At 40.4% G+C, this 24,891-nt stretch overlaps 1 protein-coding gene across 4 annotated transcripts in view; it reads right to left on the bottom strand.

The window, feature by feature from the left end:
• The window catches only part of LOC131229792 (serine/threonine protein phosphatase 2A 55 kDa regulatory subunit B beta isoform-like), a 37,964-nt gene extending 29,358 nt beyond the window's left edge, over positions 1-8,606 (bottom strand). For 2 of the 4 annotated variants that reach the window (XM_058225808.1, XM_058225809.1), the window contains exons 1-5: positions 8,304-8,606; positions 4,780-4,812; positions 4,592-4,695; positions 4,105-4,200; positions 3,880-3,999 (exon numbers count right to left, since the gene is read on the bottom strand). In XM_058225808.1, coding sequence (XP_058081791.1) covers positions 3,880-3,999; positions 4,105-4,200; positions 4,592-4,695; positions 4,780-4,812; positions 8,304-8,406 — 456 coding nt within the window. In that variant the 5' untranslated portion in view covers positions 8,407-8,606. The remainder of the gene's footprint in view (positions 1-3,879; positions 4,000-4,104; positions 4,201-4,591; positions 4,696-4,779; positions 4,813-8,303) is intronic. The other 2 variants (XM_058225811.1, XM_058225810.1) reach the window with 2 other exon arrangements.
• Between the last annotated feature and the right edge of the window lie 16,285 nt (positions 8,607-24,891).

The raw sequence follows: 24,891 nt of genomic DNA, 5'->3' as shown, positions 1-24,891 counted from the left end.
ATATGATGAAAGAGACAGATAGCTGGTCTCCTGAAGATATAGACAAAAGGGTTGCCTCATCCTTATCTCTAGCATCTCGATATGAGGAAGAGGAGATTAAATGGCACCAGAGATCGAGAGTGGTGTGGCTTAAAGAAGGGGACAAGAACACTCGATTCTTCTACAACATCACCAATGCTCGGAACCAATCTAATAGAGTTTCCAACCTTATTGTCCTTATCTCTAGCATCTCAAGATAAGAAGAGATAAAATGACGCCAGAGATTAAGAGCAGTGTAACTTAAAGAAGGCAACAAGAATACTCGATTCTTCCACAGCATCACCAGTGCCCAGACCCGATCCAATAGAGTTTCCAACCTTATTGTTGATGACGTAAGAACTTCAAAGCAGAGCGAAATTTGTGATTCCATAGTGCAATTTTACAAGCAGCACCTTTCTGGAGAGAAGTGGGTGAGGTCGCGGCTGGAACTCTTAGAAATTCAGCAATTGTCCAATTCGGATGCTTCATCTTTGGAAGCCCCGACATCGGAAGAGGTCTTAGCGAGGGTGAAGTCTATGTGCAAGGATAAGGCCCCTGGTTCAGATGGATATCCCATTCTTCTAAAAGTTTTAGCACGCAGTGAAAAAAGACGTGATGGATTTCATAACTGAATTCTTCGCGCGAAGTCACATTTCTCTTGAGCTCAACGCCACTTTTATTGCTTTGATACCAAAAATCGAGGGAGCAAAAAAACTCAAACATTTCAAGTCAATCAGCTTAATAGGAGGTCTATACAAAATATTGGCCAAGATTCTCGCCTCCAAATTCAAGGCAATTTTGTCAAAGATCGTCTCCGATAATGAGAATGCTTGCATTGTGGGTAGACAGATATTGGACTACACGCTCATTGCTCATGTCTTGATGAAAGGTTTAGGGAAAAAGGAAGAGGGATTGTATGCAAGCTGGACATTGAGAAAGCCTACAATCACGTAGACTAGCAGTTTCTTGATTACAGGCTTCGAAGAATGGGTTGCAACGAAAAGTGGAGAAGGTGGATGAGGGCCTATGTGCATTCAGCATCGTTCTCCATTGTAGCTAACGGATCTCCGAAAGGTTTTTTTTCATGCCACTAGGGGTCTTTGGCAAGGAGACCCTTCATCTCCATATATTTTCATTGTGATGGGTGAAGCTCTTAGTTTTATACTTCGGCAAGGTGTGGGCAACAGTCTCTTTAGTGGTTTCAGGACTTCGACTTTCGCTCCTCATATCAGCCATCTTCAATATGTTGATGATACATTGCTATTTTATGATGCGAAGCCGACATCAGTTGATAATCTTGAGAAAATCACAATCTGTTTCGAGGCAGTATCGGGTTTAAAAATTAATGCATCTAAATCAGAAATGTTGGGTATTCATGTGAGCGAGAACGAGCTTGGTCAATTGGCGAACATATTTGGGTGCAAAGCGAGATCTTTCCCCTCCACGTACCTCGAGTTGCCGCTCTGCATTGGTAACCAAGAAAACACCGATGGGATAGGGTCATTGAGAGGATTCAAAACTGACAGGTTAGAACTGCAGGTATCTATCATTGGGAGGTCGATTGACCCTCATTAAGATGACTTTTTCCAACATGCCAGTTTACTTCATGTCTCTTTTCAAGTGTCCCAAATCAGTGCTCGACAGACTCGAGAAGCTTAGGAGGGATTTCTTTTGGAAAGAAACCATGGATGGAAGTTTCATCCTCTCAAATGGGACATGCTATGCCAGCCGGTGGAATTGGGAGGAGCTGGTCTCAGAAGGCTGGATGATATGAATACTGCTCTTCTCGAGAAATGGATTTGGAGATTCGGCACCGAGGCTGGTAGGTTGTGGAGGGAGGTCATCACCAACAAATTTGAGATGCATGTAGGATATTAGTTCATAAAGAGGTCCTCTCTTTATAAAGCCTCAAGCAGTTGGAAGGTGATTGCAACAATGGAACACTTGGTTCATAGGGGCATAGCATTCTCACTCGGTAATGGTAGGCGAATCCGCTTTTAGGTGGATATATGGTGTGGGAATAGCACACTTCAGGATCTCTTCCCTAAAGTTACATGTCTTGCCCCAGACTGCTACATCTTAGTGGCGGACTGCTTCTCTCCCCTCAAAGGTCAGATTGTCTGGAGCCCTCCTTGTCAAAGGAACATGACATATATGGAGATTTCTAAACACACCAGCTTGTTGGACCACCTTAATCTCTACAATCCTTCAGTTGATGAAGTTGATTTGGTCGTTGCACCGATCCAGCAAATTCTCAATTCGCTCACTCTACGAATTAATTACACCGCCTTCCTCTTATGATCTGTTGTACACTTATCTACCCCCCTCATGTGGTGGCCTTTGTTTGGCTTCTAGGTTGGAAAAGAGTCCTTACGATTGATAACATTTAGCAGAGATCAGTAGTCCTTACCAACATTTGTGTTATGTGCATGGCCGGCACAAAATCTATCGATCACCTCTTCATCCATTGTTCGTTCACCACGAAAGTGTAGGACCATGTTTTGAACGAGTTTCACACCGACTGGATTATGCCAAAGTTCTTGGAGGAAGTGTTGTGGGCATGGCATGGGGGAGTCGGCAAAGCCGGTAAATCTAAATAAAGGCTGACCTTAATGGCGGTGCTTTGAACTCTTTGGGGAGTCAGGAACGGGTGTTGTTTCCGGGTGTTGTTTCCAGAACGAAAGGGTTTCTGTTGAGGCCACTATAAGGAAAATTATAGGGTTTATCTCTCGCTGGAATGTTAGTGTCATAAACACCTACGCAATTCTGTTTGTGCTGTCTTTTTCAGGTGTTTTGTATTCTTTTCTTGCTTTCCGCAAGTTTTTCAATAAATTTTTAGTTCTCTAAAAAAAAAGATTAAGAATAGCAATCTTCAATGACTTATAAATAGGCTCTTGGGCCATACATATGGAGAACTTTTTATGCGATGTTCTTTCAATAATAATTGATGAGAGTTCTTCTTACAGTTGAAGAGGGTAGGAGGTTTGTGATTCTAGCATAAAGACTAGAGGATTGTTAAACCCTGCTCCAAATCTTTCTTCTTTTTATCCATCTATGCATGTGGATATTTGAGCCAAACTGGGTAAGCTAAATTTGCAATTAGTTTCAATTTATTTTATTCTATTTGCATTACCATCAAGGTATTCAATAACAGTGACGGTGACCGTAAGCGCCAACCATATGGCCATCATGATACAGGTCAAAATGTCCATTACGGCCCTCAGCCATTACAACCCTATAATGGTATTAAAATAATAATAATAATAATAATAATAAGGAAGAGACTGTAAAGGCCCCGGATTGGACTTTTACAGGCCCACATCGACCCATTATGGACCATTTTGTTAGAAAAGATGTTACAGCTCTATGACACATAACGGATCCCACCATTACCGTTAGAAAACGGCCATTATGCAACCATTGTTAAACACCATGCCATTACAGCCGTTATGTAACCATTTTTTAATAATGATTACCATATATCCTATTTAAGGCATGGACTTTCTATAACCCCATCCAATACATGTAGGGAAGTAGGAAATTGACATTCTCATCATTGATGATGAATTTACAAAGTCATCACAAACAATAGATTCTACATCCTTTTTTTTTCCCTCCCCTTTCCTTAGAGAGAGATAATTGATATTTATTAAGAAAAGGGAGCTGAAAGAGACAAAAGAGATGCAATATAAAAGATCATAATGTTTTTAACTAAAATAGCAATTTGATACAATGGGCTTCTCTATCCAAATATGTGTCAATGAAGCAAACCCCAACATAAAGGCAAGATATCCCTAAAAATCAATCCAAGTTAAAGTTTCATAAAAAACAATTTCAAAACAAAGTAAACGTGTCGCCCACCTTCCAATACTTCACTGTTTTGTCATTAGTAGAGAGGAGGGAAAGTGCGCCATTGGCTGTTTGGCACCATCGAACTTTGTTGATTTTCTCCTCTATTTCCAAGCTTTTGAGGTAGTCAAACTAGACAAGGAAAAATAAGGTTTAGTAGAGGTAGTGACATTGACCCTTCCAATCATGTAGATAGCCAAGGAATTCAGACAAAACAGCTACAAACTATGATAGTACCTCAGGTTCGTGACTCTGGAACTCTGTCTTGTAACGAAATTCAGGATGCCTGGCCACTGGGTAATCTATTCTCTCCAAATCCTTTCTCAATGTATGCTGCACATGGAGCAATTTTTGTGATGAAATTGTGAGACTAATAGAACAAAATTAATGTCCCTCTATTTTTCTATTTTCTATTTTGTTTTTGTTTTTCTCTTTTCTTTTACTTTTACTTTTCCTTTTTTCTTTTTTCTTTTTTTTGTTTTGTTTTGTTTTTTTTGTTTTTTGTTTTTTTGAATCAATATGGAACAAAGTCAGTATCTGTAAAGAGAAACGTGAAAGCTCCTCATGCAGCAAGTGGTACTCGAATCCAATGCACAGGGCAATTTTGTGCAAGATCTGGGTCCATCAGAAGACCCACCGTTTGTGTGCCGTAGTGAACAAAACTGCAAACTAGAGGAACACTGAACCAAATTTCCAATGAAAAGGTCATGGAATACAAGCTTACATCTTTTCCATCTGTCCTTTCAAATAGGACAACCCGACCTCCACGATCTCCAGTGGCAAGATGTTCACCACTTTTGTCAAATTCAATTGCTGAGATAATATCAACTACAGACAGAAAAGGCAATTAGTTGAAGAAAATATTCAATAAAAAAAGAATGCAGCTAGAACAAAGTTAGGTAGAGAACTCACAGATATGGAGTTCATTCAAAGAGTGTCGAACTTCTAAGAAACAATGAATACAAACAAGGTAAGCTAATCTAGCTCAAGGGGATAATGTAGGTGTATATAACATCACAGCTATGCCAAAACTCCCAAGTAATATCCATTAAAAAAGAAAGAAAGAACAAAAGAGAACTAGTGATTCTCATTTACTTCAAGAATGCATAACATGGCATCCATACATGTAAGTGACCATTGTACTCATAATAGTCATCACTCATCAACTCACTGATCATTTCGGGATTTGGACGAAGTCTTACTTTCTACCATAGCATGAGCTATGACTTACGAATTCTCAACTAGTTTTTAGTTAAGTCCAGAGATTAATTGAGATGAAGATTGGACATCACAGGGACTTTCTCATTGGGGGTTGAATGGCATTCTGCGTGACACTTGATCGTGATATGACTCTGATCACAAATCCTTTTTGTACCATTTTTCGAAGCAAGTGAACCCGAGGTATTCCATAACAGTAACAGTAGCCGTAACAGCCACCGCTGTTATCACTAAGGGTTTTTTTTTTCTTTTTTTGAAAAAGCCTATTTTGGCACCGTGGACTGTTACGGGGCAGTTACGGCTACAGGATCACTACGGGTCAATTTTTCCCTAATGGCCGTTGAGGCTGTTACAAACCTATAACGTGAAACCAAGGTGTTCCATAATGGTAACGGTGGCCATAACAGCCACTGCTATTACCGTTACAATACAGGCTGCTAACGCCGTTATATCCTTTTTTGTCTTTTTGAAAAAAAACAAAACAAAACTGTTTCGAAGCCGTTATGGAGCTTTTTTTTCTGTAATGGCCATTACAGTCGTTTCAGCCCCATAACACTTAACAGTTATGACCGTTACCATTAGAGACCATTTTGGTATACAATGTGCGTAACTATTACCACCATTACCGTTACGTAGCCTTTTTGGAATACCTTGAGTGAAACCCATCAACTCAAAACTAATAGAAAACCACACAACGAATATTTTTTTATGGCAAAGCACAAGGTGGCTAACCTCATAAAAAATAAAATTAAAATTAAAAATTAAAACTGTAACTGGTCGGATAAAATAAAGGCTAATGCCATTCTCCAGAGGTCCCTAAGAGGAAGTATTCACCAAATTTAAGCAGCCCAAAACAACATATGCACTACAAGCTGCAAATGAAAATCAAAGACGAGGCGTCCAAACAAATACACGCTTTTTCATCAAAGATTTTCCGTCACAGTCAAACTTCTATGCCTATCCGAGTCCAATGTCGTATTCTCCCTGCTTGCCTTCAGCTACAATCAGAATGAATTATTCTAAATGTTTGACAGAATTTCACTACCACAATAGTGTATCTCATGGCTTCAGCATAAGTTGTCAGATTTATTGAATCATTAAGTCCAATAGAAACTCCTTGTCCATTTGGAGTTCATTTGACTCAAGTTTCCAAGGAGTGAAAAATTTGTCACCTACCAAAAAGAAATTTGGGCTGAAGCGAGCATTAAACAAGACATATCATAGGATCAAGAAACACACTGAATGAATGAGGTTTGCAGGTTGAATGAACCTAATGACATAATTGGGCCATGGACTATTCCCTTTACATGGCATGTGGGTCTCTTATTTCCCTTTTATTAGTTCTCTTTTATTTTTGTTCCTTCAATGCCTTTTCTCTAATGATAGTTTATATAATTTTGCCATTCACTTCATGTATAAAGAGAGAGGGCTGGACATCCAAGTCTCTCTCTGAGTTTCTTCTTTTTTTTTTCCCAGGTTCTTTCTTTCCTCTGACATTGTATCAGAGCAAGAGGTCTCTAGTGTTTCTTATTTCTTGATCTATTGATCTCTTCCCCTTATCTTGATCTCTTGATCTCTTCCCTTCTCTTGATCTCTTCCCCTTCTCTTGATCTCTTGATCTCTTCCCCTTCTCTTCTAAACTCCTTTCTTTTTATCTTTCTTTTTCTTTTTCTTTTCATATAATTTCTGTTGGTTTGAGAGTCCTAACGTTTTAATCACTGATTGTATGTGATTTGTTAGAGGTGGTCCTGCATTGTGGTGTCCTGGAGATTTTGTTGAAGTTTTTCCTGAAATTCTGGACAGATTTGTTCCTTTGGTTGGATCAAAAACAAGTTTGATTGATTTCGATTTGCTGGACTTTCATATTTGTTCAGAATTTTTTATTTTTTATTTTTTGCATTATTTTTCCTCCAATTTTACTGAAACTGGATTGCATGAATAAGAGTTTGCTGGTCATTATCGTTTGGACAATTTTTTCTCATCTTTCTTCCAGATTTACAAGAATCTCCTTATAGTAACCCTAGATTTTCCTTGAGGGATATGGCCCAATTATGTCATGAAATCTATGAACTTAAAAAATCAAGCATGCAAACTTCTGTTATCCAAATTCCAAACCAACTAACAGTGAGAACTCAAACCAAAATTGAGATTCACCAGGCACCACATAGTTGCAAAATGAAAACTGAACCCGAGCCATGTGAACAATGCACCTGGAAACTACGCTTCAGAACATGCATTGATAGCATCTCACTTGACCAAGAAACAACATGAAACCCGACCAAATTATCCACCACAAGACAGGCGTGGAAGATAAACCCACTTGAAGCAAAAACAAAACAATAGTATCTGCTCACGAGTTACAGATGGGGGGACAAGATCTTCGATCCAAGACATCCATCCCTTTTATTTAGTGACATTCCAACTTTCACTACCATTCAGTGTTTTATCTTCATTAATTCAGCCACGGTTTAATCTCACGACTCTAATCTCTAAGGACCTACTCAGGATCACTTTTCACTTTACAGTTCAAATTTCACATTGGTAACGATTTGCATTGAATTCACATACTAATTCTCAAGAACTCCATTCAGTTTACGATTCATAAATTGTCGAAAAAAAATAAAATCAGATTACTCATTTTCAGTGTCAATAATATCTCAAAAAAAAAAAAAAAAACACATTAAAAAAAGCAAAAGAAATACAATAATGTAAGGTAAATTATTAAAGTCTAAAATCAATTAGCATAAGAATATACAGTTGAAATTTATTTTATTTTTTGGGTAAAAAACATTTTGGTTACACCTCAAATTGAAGGCCAAACAATCGTGTCAAGCAAAATCTTCAAAAAATAAATTGAAAATAAAAACACTTCTACGCATTAGAAAACTCAAATAAGAAACCCACTTCCATTACATCAAGCAAATCGGAAAGAAAAAAAAAACACCCACCAAGCAAAACTAACGAAAACCAAGGAAAAATCACGAACGACGCATAAGCAAGACTTAATATCAAAAACCCATTTCGATTTCACCAAAAAAAAATTAAAAATTGAGGAGCCAGAAGACCAAAAATCGAGAAAATGATAGATTCAATGCACAAATCAACCTAATACCAAAAGCCCACTTCAAATAAACCTCAAAATCTGACGAAAAGGGGAAAATACCCATCAATCCAAACAATCTCAAGAAGAAGAAAACAGCATGATGATCCAAACATACCTTCTTGAACTTCCTCTCCAGCGGACCGCTCCCCAAATACCTGCGAGAACTTCCATTCTAGGGGAGGTGTAGCCCCAACATCTCCGTTCTCCAAATGGATCATCTTCACCTACGAATCTAAAGCTCTGTTCAAAATCCCAACATCGTCGATCCAACGGCTGGCGGCATTCGTCCAGAAATGTAGCTGAAAATCATCAGATTCTTAAAATAAACCAAAACAAAACCCTCTCACTCTATCTCTCTGCCAAGGAAGAAAAGAGAGATGATGATGAAAGGGAAGAAAAGAGAAGCGTAAGGTGGAGAACTGGTTTTTGTTGCATTCTGTGAATTTCTCGCAATTTTATCGTTATTTTAACGTATATCGTGATAAATTGAGTGGCAGCTGCCCTCACACGTGTATGTTATGTGATCCGTTCCTAAGGAGGTTCCAACATCATATCTGTACCTTCCACGAATAGATCAGGCGAATTGAATGGACGACTTGTGCATGTGCATCGAATTTTGACGGGCCGACGGTGGAGATTGCTTGATGATAGGCTCCAAGGGTAATGGTGCTTTTGTGTTGCATCTGGACACTTGGACTGTCCAATTGATTGATCTAGACCATCCATTGGATCCCTCACCCATTCCAAAATCTACCATGAAAAATTCGATCTCATCCGATGATTAGATCTATCTGAAAGCAGCTCTACCCTTTTGTAACCATCGGTTATACAAGCCATGGATGAGATGGTTTGGATTGTCTGATGGAGGCGATGTTTTGGACCAAAGAAATCCATGATCGGCTTAAACACATAAACGGCTACGATTGAAGGTTGGACCTATGTTTTCCAAAAATGATCTCAGTTATCCATTATGTTCTCATATTGAATGTGTGGATCAGATCATCCTATCAGCGTGACTTTTGTGTTAACAGTCCAAGTAATGCAAGCTGTATCTTGTGGAAAGCACATCACAATCAAATGGACCATCCAGGGTCATTGATCATACATGGGCCCGTACCTACTACAAAGCTTTGTACGTAAACTTCAACTTCCACTGCGATGTGTGGGGTCCAACGTGATATCTGCATGAGATTCAATCCATCCAATCAGGTACGCACCCCGGGCCAATCCAAAATCAGGTGGTCCACGTAACATGATTATAAAGGTTTTGGGCTTGATTCTAATTTCTACATGGTGTGACCTACCTGAGCTTGGGAGGAGGCAGATTGCTTGTATGCAAAAGCTAGGTGGGGCCCATCGTAGCGTCTTGAAATTGGATTTGAACTGAGTCCGGCTAGTTTTTGGAAGTTTGCCTGAACTCTCGACCCAACTTGAGTCGAACCACAACTCAAACAGGCTTAGATTGAATCAGCTCGATGACGTGGTTATTTTGATATGATTATTGCTTGTCAATTATTTAATGAAATGACTAAACAGAGTGTTGGCCCAAGTGTTAGATTTTGAAGCTGCTCTTTAGTCATTTGATAAATTAGCTGTTACTGTTTTACATTTTGTGATAAAATTAAAAATGCTTCTTATATTTTTGAGAAAATCTCGAATATGTTTGGACTTGGCCCGATCTTGCCTGAGCTATTGACCAAATCGAGCCGAGCTAGCAAAAGAGACTCAAAGATCGAGCAGAGTTGAGTTCAAGCTGGAGTTTGCTATTGGCCGGGCTTGAAATCTTCCCAAGTCTAATTTGATGTTTATAGGCATATAAACCGTTCATTAGGTGGATGAACTGAAAATATAAAAATACTAGCTTCATACAAAACTTCCATAGCCCTCAATGTGTCAACGGTGGGCCTTCAATTCCCATTGTATGGCTCACTTGAGTTTTAGATCTGCTCATTTTTTTATCTCATACCCTGACACGAGCTGGCGAGATGGATGGCGGAGGTGGATTCCCCGCAAACATCACGGTGGGCCCACGTAGCGGTCGGCGGTCGCAGGCAATCCGCATATGGCCTGACTTTTGAGGTGTCCATTCATGATCTGGTGGCACATCTTTTTAATGCCTTGGACGAGGTCAAAACAAGTGGGCCCCACATAGAGTATGGAAGGTTTTTAATGGCGAGGGTCCGGTTCCAACCGTTTCTGGTGGCGTGGCCTACCAGAGTGGTGCGTCAGACTTACTTTTAGCTGTGACAAGAACATGAGAAGACACACATGATGGACAGATGGAATATCATGCACTCATCACGGTGGCCCCCACACATGGTCTAGGTGAAACTTAACCGCAACGCACTGTAGTGAATCCGGCCCCGTATCATTCATTGCTAATCACCGATCAAAGTGGGAAATTAGCACGTGCGAAGCCCTCATGCACCTCCATGCAATGGCACACGTGTTAACCTCCCACGTTTAGAACGGTGCATCACGTGCTACCGACCTTGTAGAAGCACTAGGCCAAAAAGTTTAGGCGAACCCATTTATATAAAGCACAACTGGGACCCACCTTGGAATGATCACTGTCGTTCATTTTTGTGCCCCACTTTGGATGTGTAACGTTATTAAAAGGTACCTCATCACAAAATTCTAGCCATCGAATTTCTGGCCCGGAATTACTGATTAAGAACAAAATATAGTCCAAAAATAACAGGATGAGTCATGTCGGGGCTCTGTGGCTCTTATCATAATGCATATATTTCATCGACGCTGTTTATCTATTTTTAAAAATTATGACATGAGCCCAAAAAAGAAAGTAGACCGGACGCTTAGATAGACCTTGTTATTGAAGCAGTAGGAATTAAAAGCTTATTGTTGAAACCTTTAGGGGGACCACATAAGTTTTGGATTGAGATGATATTTATAAATAGGTTGGATGGCAAATAAACATTATAATAAGCATTGAGAAATTTTCCACTGTAGGATTTCCCACCCTACCATGTGATGGGGTCCACTTATATAAAACATATACATCACACGTAGCCCTTGACCGGACTGTCAGTCTCTAGGTAGGTCCTGACAGGGTACCTAATCCAGGTCCATTTTTCTCATCCGAAAGGAGAGATTTTTCAGGAAACTAAGAGTGGGCCAAGTTTGGGACCCACCATGTGGCCCGCCCGGCCCAAGCCCAGTCCAACTGAGGTTGGCCCAAGCTCGGCCCGGCCACACTTGACAAGGTGGGCTTGGAAATAAACATTCAATGGTCTACATGGAAGATGCATGTGTTTGGAATGGATATTTGTTGTCTAAAACATAGGACCGTGCCAAAAATCCCGAGGACGGCCCAAAAATAGATCAGCTGCCCATGCCAATCACGATTGGAGCAGATACTTGTCGTCTCAAATATTGGACCGTGCGCACCAAAATGACTGGACCCAAGGACGGCGCAGGAATAGATTAACTGCCCATGCCAAGCCCATGTCCGGCTAAGCTAATAGATCCAAGCCCTGTCCAATCTAGGCCGGTGGGTGAACTGCCTGTTGCCACCATACCTTGTTAATTTCTACTGTGACATTTTTTTTCTTGCCCAGCAATTATATAAGTGCAAGTGGGCCTCGCATTTTGATGATAGAGATTGTTCAACTGGGCGTATTATAGATGGGCCATGCTCAAAAGCGTACGGTCATGACACACTTATTGGGTTGAATTTTGGATGGATTGAATTTCGACAAACCTAAAATGAACCCGACCTGGGTGGAACCTTAACCATTCCATATAGTGTATGTGCCAATATGGATATTTGTACAATATCCAACTGGTCCATCAAGTGGGCCATGCAATATAAACATTGAACCCTTTAACAAGCTGTGTTAGGACATAAGCCAAAAAATGAGGCAATTTCAAAACTCAAGTTGGCTACGTTAAAGGATCAATGAGGAGGAAAGGGCTCACCATTGAAACCTTTCTTTGGCCTATAACTATATTCGTTGTATTATGTGATCCGACAGTGTGTTACTTTTAGAATAAGACCATGTTGAAATCTCTGTCAGCTAAAAAGGAAAATGGGATTATATAACCTTCAAATTTTCTAACATCCAAAAAGTTTAGAAAAGCTTCTTTTGCACAACTGTAAATCAATTCCTATTAAAAATATTTATACCTCTCACATAGAAAAACCCAAAATATCTTATTTGGTTCAAATCTTCACATTGGGACCCATGCATGTAACTTGTTGGGGCTTTATATATAACTAGAGGTGTACATGAGTCAATCCGAGTCGATCTTTGCCCAGTTCGGCTCAACTCAGGCAGCAAGATACCTGACGCAGGGGAGGACGTGAGGTCGAGCACCGTCTTCCTCAAGAGGATAATTATTCCGAATCCACGGAACTTCTCTGGACTCCTCACAGAGACTTCTCGAATCCACGAGGAAAGAAAGCAGAAAATAGAAATAAATTCTAATAAATTCGAAATTGATTGAGGAATCATTAAAAACGAGTTCACAACCCTTTAAATAAGGGTATCAAGCAATGGGAAAGAAATCATAATCAAACTACAACTCAAACTCTTAGAATCCGCGACTTACTATAAATAGTAAACTTACTATTTATAGACGGTCGTGATGTCTACTAGTGCGCAAGGTTTTCGGCCAAAAATAGTAAGTGTCCTATTTGGCTTCACCAAACCGTTCCCCTAATTATTCTAAGCTCTTTTCACGTTGGGCGCAACTCCTAAAGCCCAACGGATGAAGAGTTATAATCAAACTAAAACTTACTATTTATAGTAAAAACGAAATTAAAACAGGGAAACGATCATCGATCAAGGGATTTTTCGCAATTCCGGGCGACGCAACCCGGCATGGCCGGGTTAGTTGGCTAAAGTAGCTCATTCTACCCCAAAATCATATATTTTACGTCAGATAACTCATTCCGGATTGCGAGATACACCCGATCTAAAGTCCGATGGTCCGGATCACTTCTGTCGTCGACCGGGCCTTTTCTGATCCATCTTGGCCATGAAATTGTCTGCGACCCGCTCTACATCAGTCCCCTCCACTTCAAAAGAACTCGTCCTCGAGTTCTCATCTTGCGCTGGTTCATGATACTCGGTCAGGTCCGCGACGTTGAAAGTCCGTGAGATTGCCATGTCATCTGGAAGATCAATAACATAAGCGTTGTCATTGATCTTTCGGATGATTGGTACCGGTCCAATCTTTTTATTCTTTAACTTATTTTACGTTCTGGTTGGAAATCGTTCTTTGCGTAGATGGACCATTACTTAGTCGCCCACCTCGAACACTTTTTGTCACCGATGCTTGTCTGCTTGCTCCTTGTACTTTTCATTCGAGGCATGTAGCTTGGTTTGTACCTCCGCATGAATGCCCATGATCTTGTCAGCCATATGTTCCGCTGCAATGCTCATGCCTGGGAGCTTGGGCAGAGGGACCAAGTCTAGTGTGTGGTGAGGGACTCGTCCATAAATAACCTGGAACGAGGATTTCCCTGTCGAGCGGTTCACCATGTTGTTGAATGCAAACTCCGCTTGAGACAAAGCCAAATCCCACTGCTTCGGTTTTTCTCCTGAAATACATCGAAGGAGGTTTCCCAACGTGCGATTCACAACCTCAGTTTGACCGTCAGTCTGTGGGTGATAGGCGCTGCTGAACTGAAGTCGTGTATCGAATCGAGTCCACAAAGTCCGCCAAAAGTGGCTTATGAACTTCGTGTCACGGTCAGAAGTAATAGTCTTGGGAACCCCGTGTAGCCGCACAATTTCTCTAAAGAATATATTCGCCACGTGTGTTGCATCGAGAGTCTTCTTGCATTGAATAAAGTGCGCCATCTTGGAGAAATGATCTACTACCACGAACACCGAATCCATGCCGCGTTGTGTTCGTGGGAGACCAAGCACGAAGTCCATAGATAAATCCTCCCAAGGGCCGTCAGGCACGGGTAACGGAGTGTAAAGGCCTGTATTATGAGATTGCCCCTTAGAGGTCTGACAAATATAACAACGTTGGACTGCCTTTCCCACATCACGTATCAATTACGGCCAGTAATACCGTTCTTTCACAAGAGCTCACGTCTTGTCTCGCCCAAGGTGTCCACTGAGGCCACCTCCATGTAGCTCTTGGATTATCTGTTCCCTTAGCGAACTGTTTGGGATGCACAGTCGATTTCCCTTGAAAAGGAACCCGTCTTGCATATGTAAATCGCCGGGGTGACCTTCTTGGCATCTAACCCATGCGTCCTTGAAGTCGTCGTCATCGGCATATATGTCTTTGAGGCGCTCGAACCCGACAACCTCATTGCTCATAGTGACTAACAAAGTTGCACGGCAACTCAATGCATCAACTACTTTGTTTTGTTGCCCTCACTTATGTTTCAGTACGAATGTAAATTCCTGCAAAAACGAGATCCATCTAGCATGCACACGGTTAATGTTAGCTTGACTATTAATGAATTTGAGAGCTTGATGGTCCGTGTAAAGTATGAATTCCCTTTGAATCAAATAATGTCGCCAGTGCCGCAGTGCCTGGACCACCGCATATAACTCGATCTCATATGTAGACCACTTCTTACGTGCATCGCTAAGTTTCTCACTGTAGAAGGCTACCGGCCTACCTTCTTGAGACAAAACTCCCCCAATTCCGACATATGAGGCATCACATTCGACTTTAAATAGTTTGTCGAAGTTGGGAAGTATAAGAACCGGGGTCGTGGATAATCTGCGCTTGATTTCGGCAAAGCTCCTGTCGGCTTCGTCAGTCCACTGAAACTGCCCTTTCTTCATGCAATCTGTGATTGGTGACATAATGGTACTGAAATTTTTCACGAACCGACGATAGAATGTGGCCAGTCCATGAAAACTTCGCACTTCGTGAATATTTGTAGGAACCGGCCATTCTCTGATTGCCTTCACCTTTTCTTCATCCACCCGAATGCCCGTGGATGTGACGACAAAATTCAAGAACAATAGGCTATCAGTCATGAAGCTGCACTTTTTTAAATTGAGGTACAGTTTATTTTTAGTGAGCACTTGAAGGACCTTCTTGAGGTGTTCCATATGGGTGGTTTCGTCTTGACTGTATATCAAAATATCATCGAAGTAAACCACAACGAACCGCTCAATGAAAGGTTTCAGAACTTGGTTCATCAATCTCATAAATGTGCTAGGCGCATTCGAAAGACCGAAGGGCATGACCATCCATTCATATAATCCTTCCTTGGTCTTAAAAGCTGTTTTTCACTCGTCACCCAACCGTATTCGAATCTGATGGTAGCCGCTCCTTAAGTCCAATTTAGAGAATATTTTTGCACCCTCTAGCATATCCAGCATATCGTCCAACTGTAGTATAGGAAACTTATATTTTATAGTGATTTTGTGAATTGCCCGAATGTCGACACACATGCACCAACTTCCATCTTTCTTTGGAGTTAATAGAGCTAATATGACACATGGGCTCATGCTTTCTCAGATAAGGCCCTTACGGATCAACTCCTCCACTTGCCCCTGTAGAATCTCGCACTCATTTGGACTCATTCAATAATTAGGACGATTAGGTAAACTGGATGCGGGGACAAAGTCGATATGGTGTTGGATATCCCGCATGGGGAGTAACCCATCGGGAAGGTCATCGGGCCAAATTTCTTTGAATTCATGTAACAAGGGCCTCAGTCTTTTAGGGATGATGGTAGGCTCAAGTTCTTCCCCTTTTACAATTAATGCATAAGCCTATCCTGTTTCTTTAGATTCTTCCATGAAGTTCCGTATGGTTAAGAAAAAACGGCCCTCCACTTTAGAAGTTTCAGGTTGCTCTTCTAGATCCGTAAGGGTCAATATGGTCTTTCGACCATCCTTGACGAAGATATATATGTTATCTCGCCCTTTATGAGTGGCGTCACGGTCAAATTGCCAGGGTCGAAAGAGTAGTATGCAACATGCTTCCATGCCAACCACATTGCATACTACTTCATCCTTATAATGTTTGTCAATTGAAAAGGATATAGTGCACCGTTCAGTTACCTTTGTTTCGCTGACCTTCTTGATCCAACCGATTGTATATGGAGAGGGATGACGCTCCGTTTTCAATTGCAATTTTTCTACCATGACCTTAGAGACGATGTTCTCGCTACTCCCACTATCAATGATCACGTCACAAACCTTTCGATTCACCGTACACCTAGTGCGGAAGATGTTATGCCGCTGTGGATGCACTTCTTTTCTTGGCGCATATAATAGTCGCCTCACGACAAGCGACTCGCCGTGATCTTACTGAATCCAACCTGAATCATCTGCCTCGTCCTCGGTGGTATGCTCCTGTTCTTCAATATCTGGATCTTCATAAGCGTTATCAGCACTACCATCATTGATGACGAGGTTTGCCACTTTTCGTTGGGGACAAGTATTTGATAGGTGGCCCGGTTGGCCACAACGATAGCAGTTATCGGGCCTTGGCCGAGCATAGGGGTTCGGGATTCTACTTGGACCAGCAGCAGTCGATACACCCCTTTGGGGTCTAGCTTGCTCACTTCCCTGATCTCAGTTCTCAAACGTAGGAGGTTGAGTGCGTGCTCCTACGGGCTCCTTCCCCTTAGGCTGTGCAGTTCCCTGGGGCAGACCTGCCATAGGAATCCTTGCAGTAGGATAGGTCCGTGTGTTAGGACGTTCAAGTTGCACTTCTGCACGAGTAGCCAACTTGATCGCATCATTCATTGTCCAGACGGACTGCATCTGGACCCGATCCTGGATAGCCATACGCAATCCACCGTTGAATCGGGCGACTTGCTGCGATTCAGTCTCGACCAAATTGTTACGCGCCGCTAGGCGATAAAATTCTTCTGCGTATTCTCTCACCGACCGACTACCCTGTCGACAATTTTGGTATTGTTGGAATAATACCTGATCGTAATCGCTAGGGAGGAATCGGGCACGTAGTAGCTGCTTCATCCGCTGCCAGGTGCGGATTGGTGCTTTCGTCTGCCTGGTTCGCGCGAGTTGCAGTTGTTCCCACCAAGCTGAAGCTCCTCCTTTCAACTTGTAGGCCACAAGCTTGACCTTCCTTGCTTCAGGGATGTCCATATAGTCAAAAAATCGCTCAACTTCAGAAAGCCAATCGAGAAAATCCTCAATGTGTAATTGGCCATTGAAGCTAGGAATATCAACCCTCATCTTGAATTCTCGATCCGTTCGATCTACTCGATCGCCGCCATGTCTGGGGTGTTGGAAGAGTATGTCGTCGATTTCCTCCTCACTGGAGCCCCCTTCCTCAGGAATGACCCTTGGATGCACTGTCGGTACTATCCTGCGATCAGGGCGATTAATTGGGGGTGAAGGATTGCCACCAGGAACACGGAGTTGCCTTAGGTTTTCCGCCAAGAGATTCGCTATGCGGTCGATGGAAGCCTGCAGCCCTAGCATGGCTTGCTTATTCTCTCGTTGCGCTACTTCGAAAGCTGCCGCCGTTAAAGGTAAATTCCCTGGAGCACCGCCCATGGGATTGTTGCCCGACCCGTTATTAGAAGCCATCAATCCGAGGAGAAACCTCGCTTTGATACCAAACTGACGCAGGGGAGGACGTGAGGTCGAGCACCGTCTTCCTCAAGAGGATAATTATTCCGAATCCATGGAACTTCTCTGGACTCCTCACAGAGACTTCTCGAATCCACGAGGAAAGAAAGCAGAAAATAGAAATAAATTCTAATAAATTCAAAATTGATTGAGGAATCATTAAAAACGAGTTCACAACCCTTTAAATAAGGGTATCAAGCAATGGGAAAAAAATCATAATCAAACTACAATTCAAACTCCTAGAATCCGCGACTTACTATAAATAGTAAACTTACTATTTATAGACGGTCGTGATGTCTACTAGTGCGCAAGGTTTTTGGCCAAAAATAGTAAATGTCCTATTTGGCTTCACCAAACCGTTCCCCTAATTATTCTAAGCTCTTTTCAGGTTGGGCGCAACTCCTAAAGCCCAACGGATGAAGAGTTATAATCAAACTAAAACTTACTATTTATAGTAAAAACGAAATTAAAACAGGGAAACGACCATCGATCAAGGGGTTTTTCGTAATTCCGGGCGACGCAACCCGGCATAGCCGGGTTGGTTGGCTAAAGTAGCTCGTTCTACCCCAAAATCATATATTTTACGTCAGATAACTCATTCCGGATTGCGAGATACACCCGATCTAAGGTCCGATGGTCCGGATCACTTCTGTCGTCGACCGGGCCTTTTCTGATCCATCTTGGCCATGAAATTGTCTGCGACCCGCTCTACATCAATACCTCAACTTGAACTCGGCTCAGCTCAGTCGTCGAGCTTGGATTGACAACTCGGCTCGAATAGGTCAGCAACTCGGTCCAGTTTGAGCTGAGATCAAGCCAAGTTCGAGTTTTCGGGTGGGTTGTAAATGTTTGATTGGGCCATAGCCACTGGGCCAGTGGTCAGGTGGGGTCCACTAATTGGATGGACGCTGGAGAATAGAGAGATGGGGAGAGGAGTAGGAGAGAGTACCTTTCAGTTGTCGGTCGTCCATGTGTACACTAGAGAATAGAGAGAGAGTATAGGAGAGTAGTTGTCGGTTGTTCCGTTCAAGTGCTGGAGAACGTGTGAGAAAGAGAGGAGAGGAGAGTGGTCGTCAGTTGCCATTCAGGCGATGGAGAACGGCGAGAGAGAGAGATGAGAGGAGAGAGATTGATAGGGTTTGGATCAGGCATTGCCGCTAGACGGCTGGAGTGGGTTAGGATTTTTAGGGTCGAGTGTTGGAGAACGGTCGAGACTCGAGTGGGTTAGGGTTTTTTTTAATTATTATTTTAAATGTTTTGAAATGTATAAACACAGTCAAAAAATCGAGTAGAGCCGAACCAAGTCGGGTTCGAGCTCAAGATTGAGTCGAGTCGAGTCGAGCTCGGTTCAGCTCGAACTCGACTCGAAATTTTTCGAGCTCAATAAAACTAGATTGACTCGGCTCAAACACAATTTCAATCCAAGTCGAGTCTAGCTTTTCCGAGTCAATTCGAGCGAGCTAACCGAGCTAACTCGGTTCGTGTACTGCTCTATATATAATTGTGAAAAACCTTTCTACCTTTCTCAAATAATAAAAACCTCCAACTCCACCCTAAATCACCACAAGCACCTTTGTATATTGATTGAGTCACTCCGTTGGGTGAACCACGAGAGCTAGTTAGATGTGTAGGTCAAAGGTTTCATAATATCTCTTTTCTTGATTTAGCATTTTCTTTACTTAGTAACATAAGCCTACGTCCTCTTCTTTATTTGTTGCCAGCATTGTTTTACAAAATGTAAGACATATTTTATTTATCCATTGGTAAAGGCGATCCCCATCATGATAAAAGGTGAAAACAGATATTATATCCTGATTCGTGTGCATTCAATTCCCATAGTTTTTTTTTTGTGGTGTGGCCCACTTAAGTTGTGCCCATTAGCTTTTGGTTACACGGCTTTCCATGGCAAGGTTGTGTGAAATTTCATTCCAATAAATGGGCTGAATTACTGCAATTGTGGGGTCTTACCCATGTTTCTATCATCAGCAAGGATTCACTGCTTGTCATGAATATAAATTTTCTGTTGGCTACGGTAGATTTTGGCCAAATATCACAGACAGCATTTAACGCCGCAGTGTTGATAATATTAGTAATGACGTGGACCAATCAGCATGCAAGCAAACAAAAAAGTTCTATTAATAGAAAGCACAGGGTCTGAATTCTTCTGTCACATGAGTGCAATAACCAAATGGGACGGGTCTGAGGTGGGTGTAAATCCCCCACAGCCTGACCAGACACGACCCGTTTGGACTACTTCGGTGTTGTCAATGTACCAAGCTGACAAAGGAAAATCCAAATTTTGAATAGGCCCACCTTAAATAAGATAGACGTACTGGAATCATGTACAATACTTTTCCATGCAGAACAAAAACACCCAAGCTCGATGGTATTCACATGTCGTATATGAAAAATCCACTCTGTCCATTTGATGAAAAACATTTTTTGAACCACATTTAAAACATATAAACCTGATTAAAAAATCATATGGGCCACACCAATCTTACAATTTAAAATTGCTCCCCAAAACTTTAAGTTGGCATGATCACCTGAATTTTTTATCAGGCTGATTCTCTCTCTTCCTTTTATCCTAGTGAGTTATACCTAATTAATAGGTTTGACCAAAGATACACCACATGGCGGTCCCACAAATAAACTTACGGTCCGCATGCCATTTCCACTCTTCCATGTGGTGCGGCCCATCTGACTTACGAACCTAGCTGATTTTTTAAAATCAGGGCCTAACACCTAGGATAGAACCTGATGTACGGAGTGGATTTTACATTTACAAAAAAAAAAAAACGAAAAGAAAAAAGTGCCCCCATGTAAAACTGGCATAGTAGGCGATTACGGTTCAAGATGGACGGCTGTTATGTTCTTATTCTCAGATTACTTTTGTCATTATTTATCGATATAATGACAAAATATCGCGGTGAGCATATTCTCACGATATTTGTGACTAAAAGATGAGTGAGAAGAGGTCATGAACTGAGTTGAGTCGGGGTGTGTACAGCGCATTGCACCATATATAGGAATCGCACCGTAATACTCGTACATGCAGAAACAGATCACCTGCAAGCTGTTGTATGGTAAACTTGTAATGCAGACTCATGTTTCAAGGCAGCATCCCACATGAAAACTACCACCCCCATCACGAAGATTACAAAAATTACCCCTGTCCGCTCATCACATGGGCCACACGCAGTCGGAATCATGGACAACCGTATGATTCCAACCAACGAGTGGATTAGCCTGATTTTCGGGATGGCTCATCTCCATATCGGGCCCCACCGTTTGCATGGTACGGATGTCCTCCAGAAGAGGCATGCTAGCAGGAAAGATGGGGCTGTATGACAAGTCAGCGTACAATCTGCTTTGGGCCATAGGTTTTTATTTATACCATCTGTAGAGAAGCACTGGGCTTGGGTCCCAGTAGAGATCAGCTCGTTGACAGCCCTAAAGTATTCGAGTTTGGTTGGTCTAGTCAGCCCGTTGGGACCCACATATCTGACGGTCAGAAGCACACAGATTCTGGTACTACCCCATTTGAGCCGCAGCAAGCATTCTGATCATCAATACATGTACTTGAATATAAAACATCCAAATGAAAATTTTCAATAGCTCACATTCAACGCCACAAATCAATAGCCAGATCATTATCTTAGCATGATCATTGGACCATAAGCCATTCTAAATATCCCCAGAGGATGAACAGTTCCAATTATCCGACCATCATTGCATGTGGGCCCCATGTGCCGTGTAGGCTTTATTAACATGCTTTAAAATTATGGGTTTAGAGCATGTTATACTGGCTAATGAAATTCATTTCAATCAATCAAAAATCTTACATCAAAACAAATTATAAATTAAAACAAGAGATATTACCACATGGTAATCTAAACCATTCATCAAGTAAGCCCAATTTCTGCAGATTGGCCTGAGGTGTGGGGGTTTTTTTATTTTTTTATTTTGGATGTGGGTTTTCTTTATTATTATTATTTTGCCTTCCTGGGTTTTCTCCTCTTGCTCTTGGTCTCTTATAATTTTCAGGTTATTAGCCATCTAAAATTAATAAATTTTATTTATCTTTCAAATAAAATCACATATTGGGAAACATCTTAACAGTAGAAGTAGAGGAATTTGTATATATTATCAATTCAATCCCTTAATTAAGGGATATAAGAAGCCTTTATCCATTGGATCTTGGAAATGTTAATCAGATTGACGATTGTTTTAGTGTAGATGCACACGATAAAGTGCCCGGGCAATGGATAGTATGGATACATGGTAACTCTTCTTTTTAAGTGAGAAAAAGATGGGCCACTGGTGTGACCTAATTGATATAGATGTGAAAATTAAAGGTTGAAAATGACATGGGTCTATACTTTTTCATGTCTCAAACCATACTTCTTTATAAAAATAAAAATAAAGGAACTAATCAAGATTAGAGGTTTCATCATCCCAACTGCCTGTATAAGAAAACCCAACACAATTCTGCAAATGCGCCGACGTGGCAAACCTCTCATGCTTATTATATGTAATTAGTCACTAATCAATTGAACAAACATCTTCCTATTTTGGTCTAACAACATGAATGGTGATAGAGGCCCTTAACCTTAATGTCGGTGACAATTCATGTTAAGACAAAAAAATATTAAGAAGCAACAGCCCAAGGTTGAAATCATGTTCAAACCCTATTGGATCTTGTTTGGATCTTACCTACTCAAAAGGAGAAAATTGTATAAGGATTATCTTTCAAAAGGGATTTTGTATTTGGGTTTGTTACAATATATCTTGATGTTTACATTGGCGATGGAACTACTGTTGTTGGATCTAGGATCATGTTTCCATCACCAAACTTTTTATATGATGGGCTTCTCATGGATGGGGATATCCATAAAAGGCTCTTGTATTGGAATATTTCAACCTAAAGTCAGCTCAAATGGGTTGGCACGCAAGATTCGATGGTCTATGCGGTCTGGGGAATTTTGTAAAAGTTGAAAATATACCATGTACGTCAGTGAGTACAGAAAATTTTATCACTTATTTGATTCTATGGTTAAGATGGCCTCCAAATTATAATCAATACTTAGATTGTCTTTAGGATAGACCAAATGGACAATGGATATGTATCTTTCATTCTCTATTTTCTCTTTAAATTTTTATCATTTTGAGGATGTGTGATGGTTTATGATGCCTCCATCAAAAATTTAAGATGAAGGAAAGGTTATCTCATCTCATCCAACTTAACGGGAATTTTAAAGATGGGTCAGAGAGGATAAAAAACATGTGGGACACATTTACTAATTATTGTCCACAAGTGGGCCCCATGGACCAATATTGAGCACAACCTTTGTTCATTAAAATTTTTTCCTTTGAACATTGGCTATTGTTTTTTGGGCCATTGATGGGATCTTTTGATCTTGAAGATTTTTTTTTTTTTTTAAAAATATTTTTGGGTATCACCCATTCACCGTTAGGTTCATTATATAAATGGTTTCGATCATTCTAACATGAAGGATATCCAACATCTACCATCCCAATGGAAAAATAGCAATACATTGGATGTGTTGCAGCCAGTGTTAAAGTATTGTATTGGTATTACTACTTGTATAAATAATTGGTATATAGGAAACATATACTGATATCATTGATAGTATTGCCAATATTTGAAAAAATATTATTGATTGAGGAAAAATATTTGAAAATTTTCAATGATACTTTAGAAAACATTAAAAGATAATTTACATATTTAGGAATTAAAATATCATTAAAAAAAATTACATAGTTAGTTTCTATTTTATAAGGGCCTAAGCCATTTGTTGTTAGAAAAAACAATGTGCAATTATATCTATAGTTCACATCATTCAAATACCATAGAATGCAAATGATAAAATATTCAATTCTTAATTTGAGAGATAAAAATGGAAAAAATTAGTATTTCCCAATTTTCTCATCATCTATTCAAATGCAATTGATTTGCCACAAATTCATGTCACTGCATAGAATTATACATTGATATTTCAATCCATGTTGAAATTTGAAAACAAAAGAAGAAAGAAGCTTTATCAATATTTAATTTTGTCATCTTTGAGTTATGGCTCCATCTCTACATTGAGTGGAAATTCTCTCCCAAATCTAAGTTTTAATTCAACAAAAATCAAGAGGGTCGACCTAAATCACCTAAGGAACAAAATTCTGAAAAAAAAAAAAAAAAAAACCTCATAGGAGATTTTTATTTTAATTTTTTCGATTTAGGGGATTTTTTGTGATATTCTCACAAATTTTTGGCATTTTATAGAAGTATTCCCAGTATTTGTGCTATTATCATTACCATGCCTGATATTAGGAACTTTTATATTGTTCATAGACCAAAATATCGTTGGCATTACCAAATATCAGAGATAAATCACTGACATTTGGATTTTTTTTTTTGTATCAGTTAGGGTTCCAGTATTGCTGTGGACGATACCAATAATATTGCTGATATTATTGATAATATCTCCAATATTGAAAATACTAATTGTAATAAACTTGTTTTGTATTAATAGTGCGAGGAAAAAATATCTAAGATTTTAACTGATCAATGCCACTCTTTGCCCAAGATGAACAAAAATGAGGACCCACAAGCAAAGCATTTCCTTTGGGAAATCATGAAAATGTTAAAAAAATTCACTTTAGGTTGTTTGGATGTATTATCAAAATGAATTGCATTAGTTAGTCTAGTAAAGTGACAATAACTGGGTTGTAATTTTCATAGCATTTTGTATCAAGGGTCTGGCCTCCTTAATTTTCTCTTTCTTTTTATCTTTCTTTCTTTCTTTCTTTCTTTCTTTTTTTTTTTGGTCATTTGGGCTTGATTAAAATGAATGCCTTCAATTCAATTCACTTGTGCAACCGAATGCAGCTGTTTTTGTAGCATATTTTCTCATAGATAATAGAGCAATGAACCATGGGTCTCAATCATATGCATTTGGTTTTATCATGATAAGGTCAGGCACAATGCGAGTAATTTAAGCCATTGAATTCATGGAGTGTTAATCATGGGGCAAATGAAAAACATGAACACAGTAGAACTCAAAATCACAGGCTCTGAATGTTTTCTCAAGTCCATGGCTACATGACATGGTGCAAAACGTCTCCTATAAG

Source organism: Magnolia sinica, chromosome 16, assembly GCF_029962835.1.
Source record: "Magnolia sinica isolate HGM2019 chromosome 16, MsV1, whole genome shotgun sequence".
Lineage (NCBI taxonomy): Eukaryota > Viridiplantae > Streptophyta > Magnoliopsida > Magnoliales > Magnoliaceae > Magnolia > Magnolia sinica.
The sequence above is the reverse complement of the archived record's forward strand: the minus strand, read 5'-3'. Positions and strand labels throughout refer to the sequence as shown.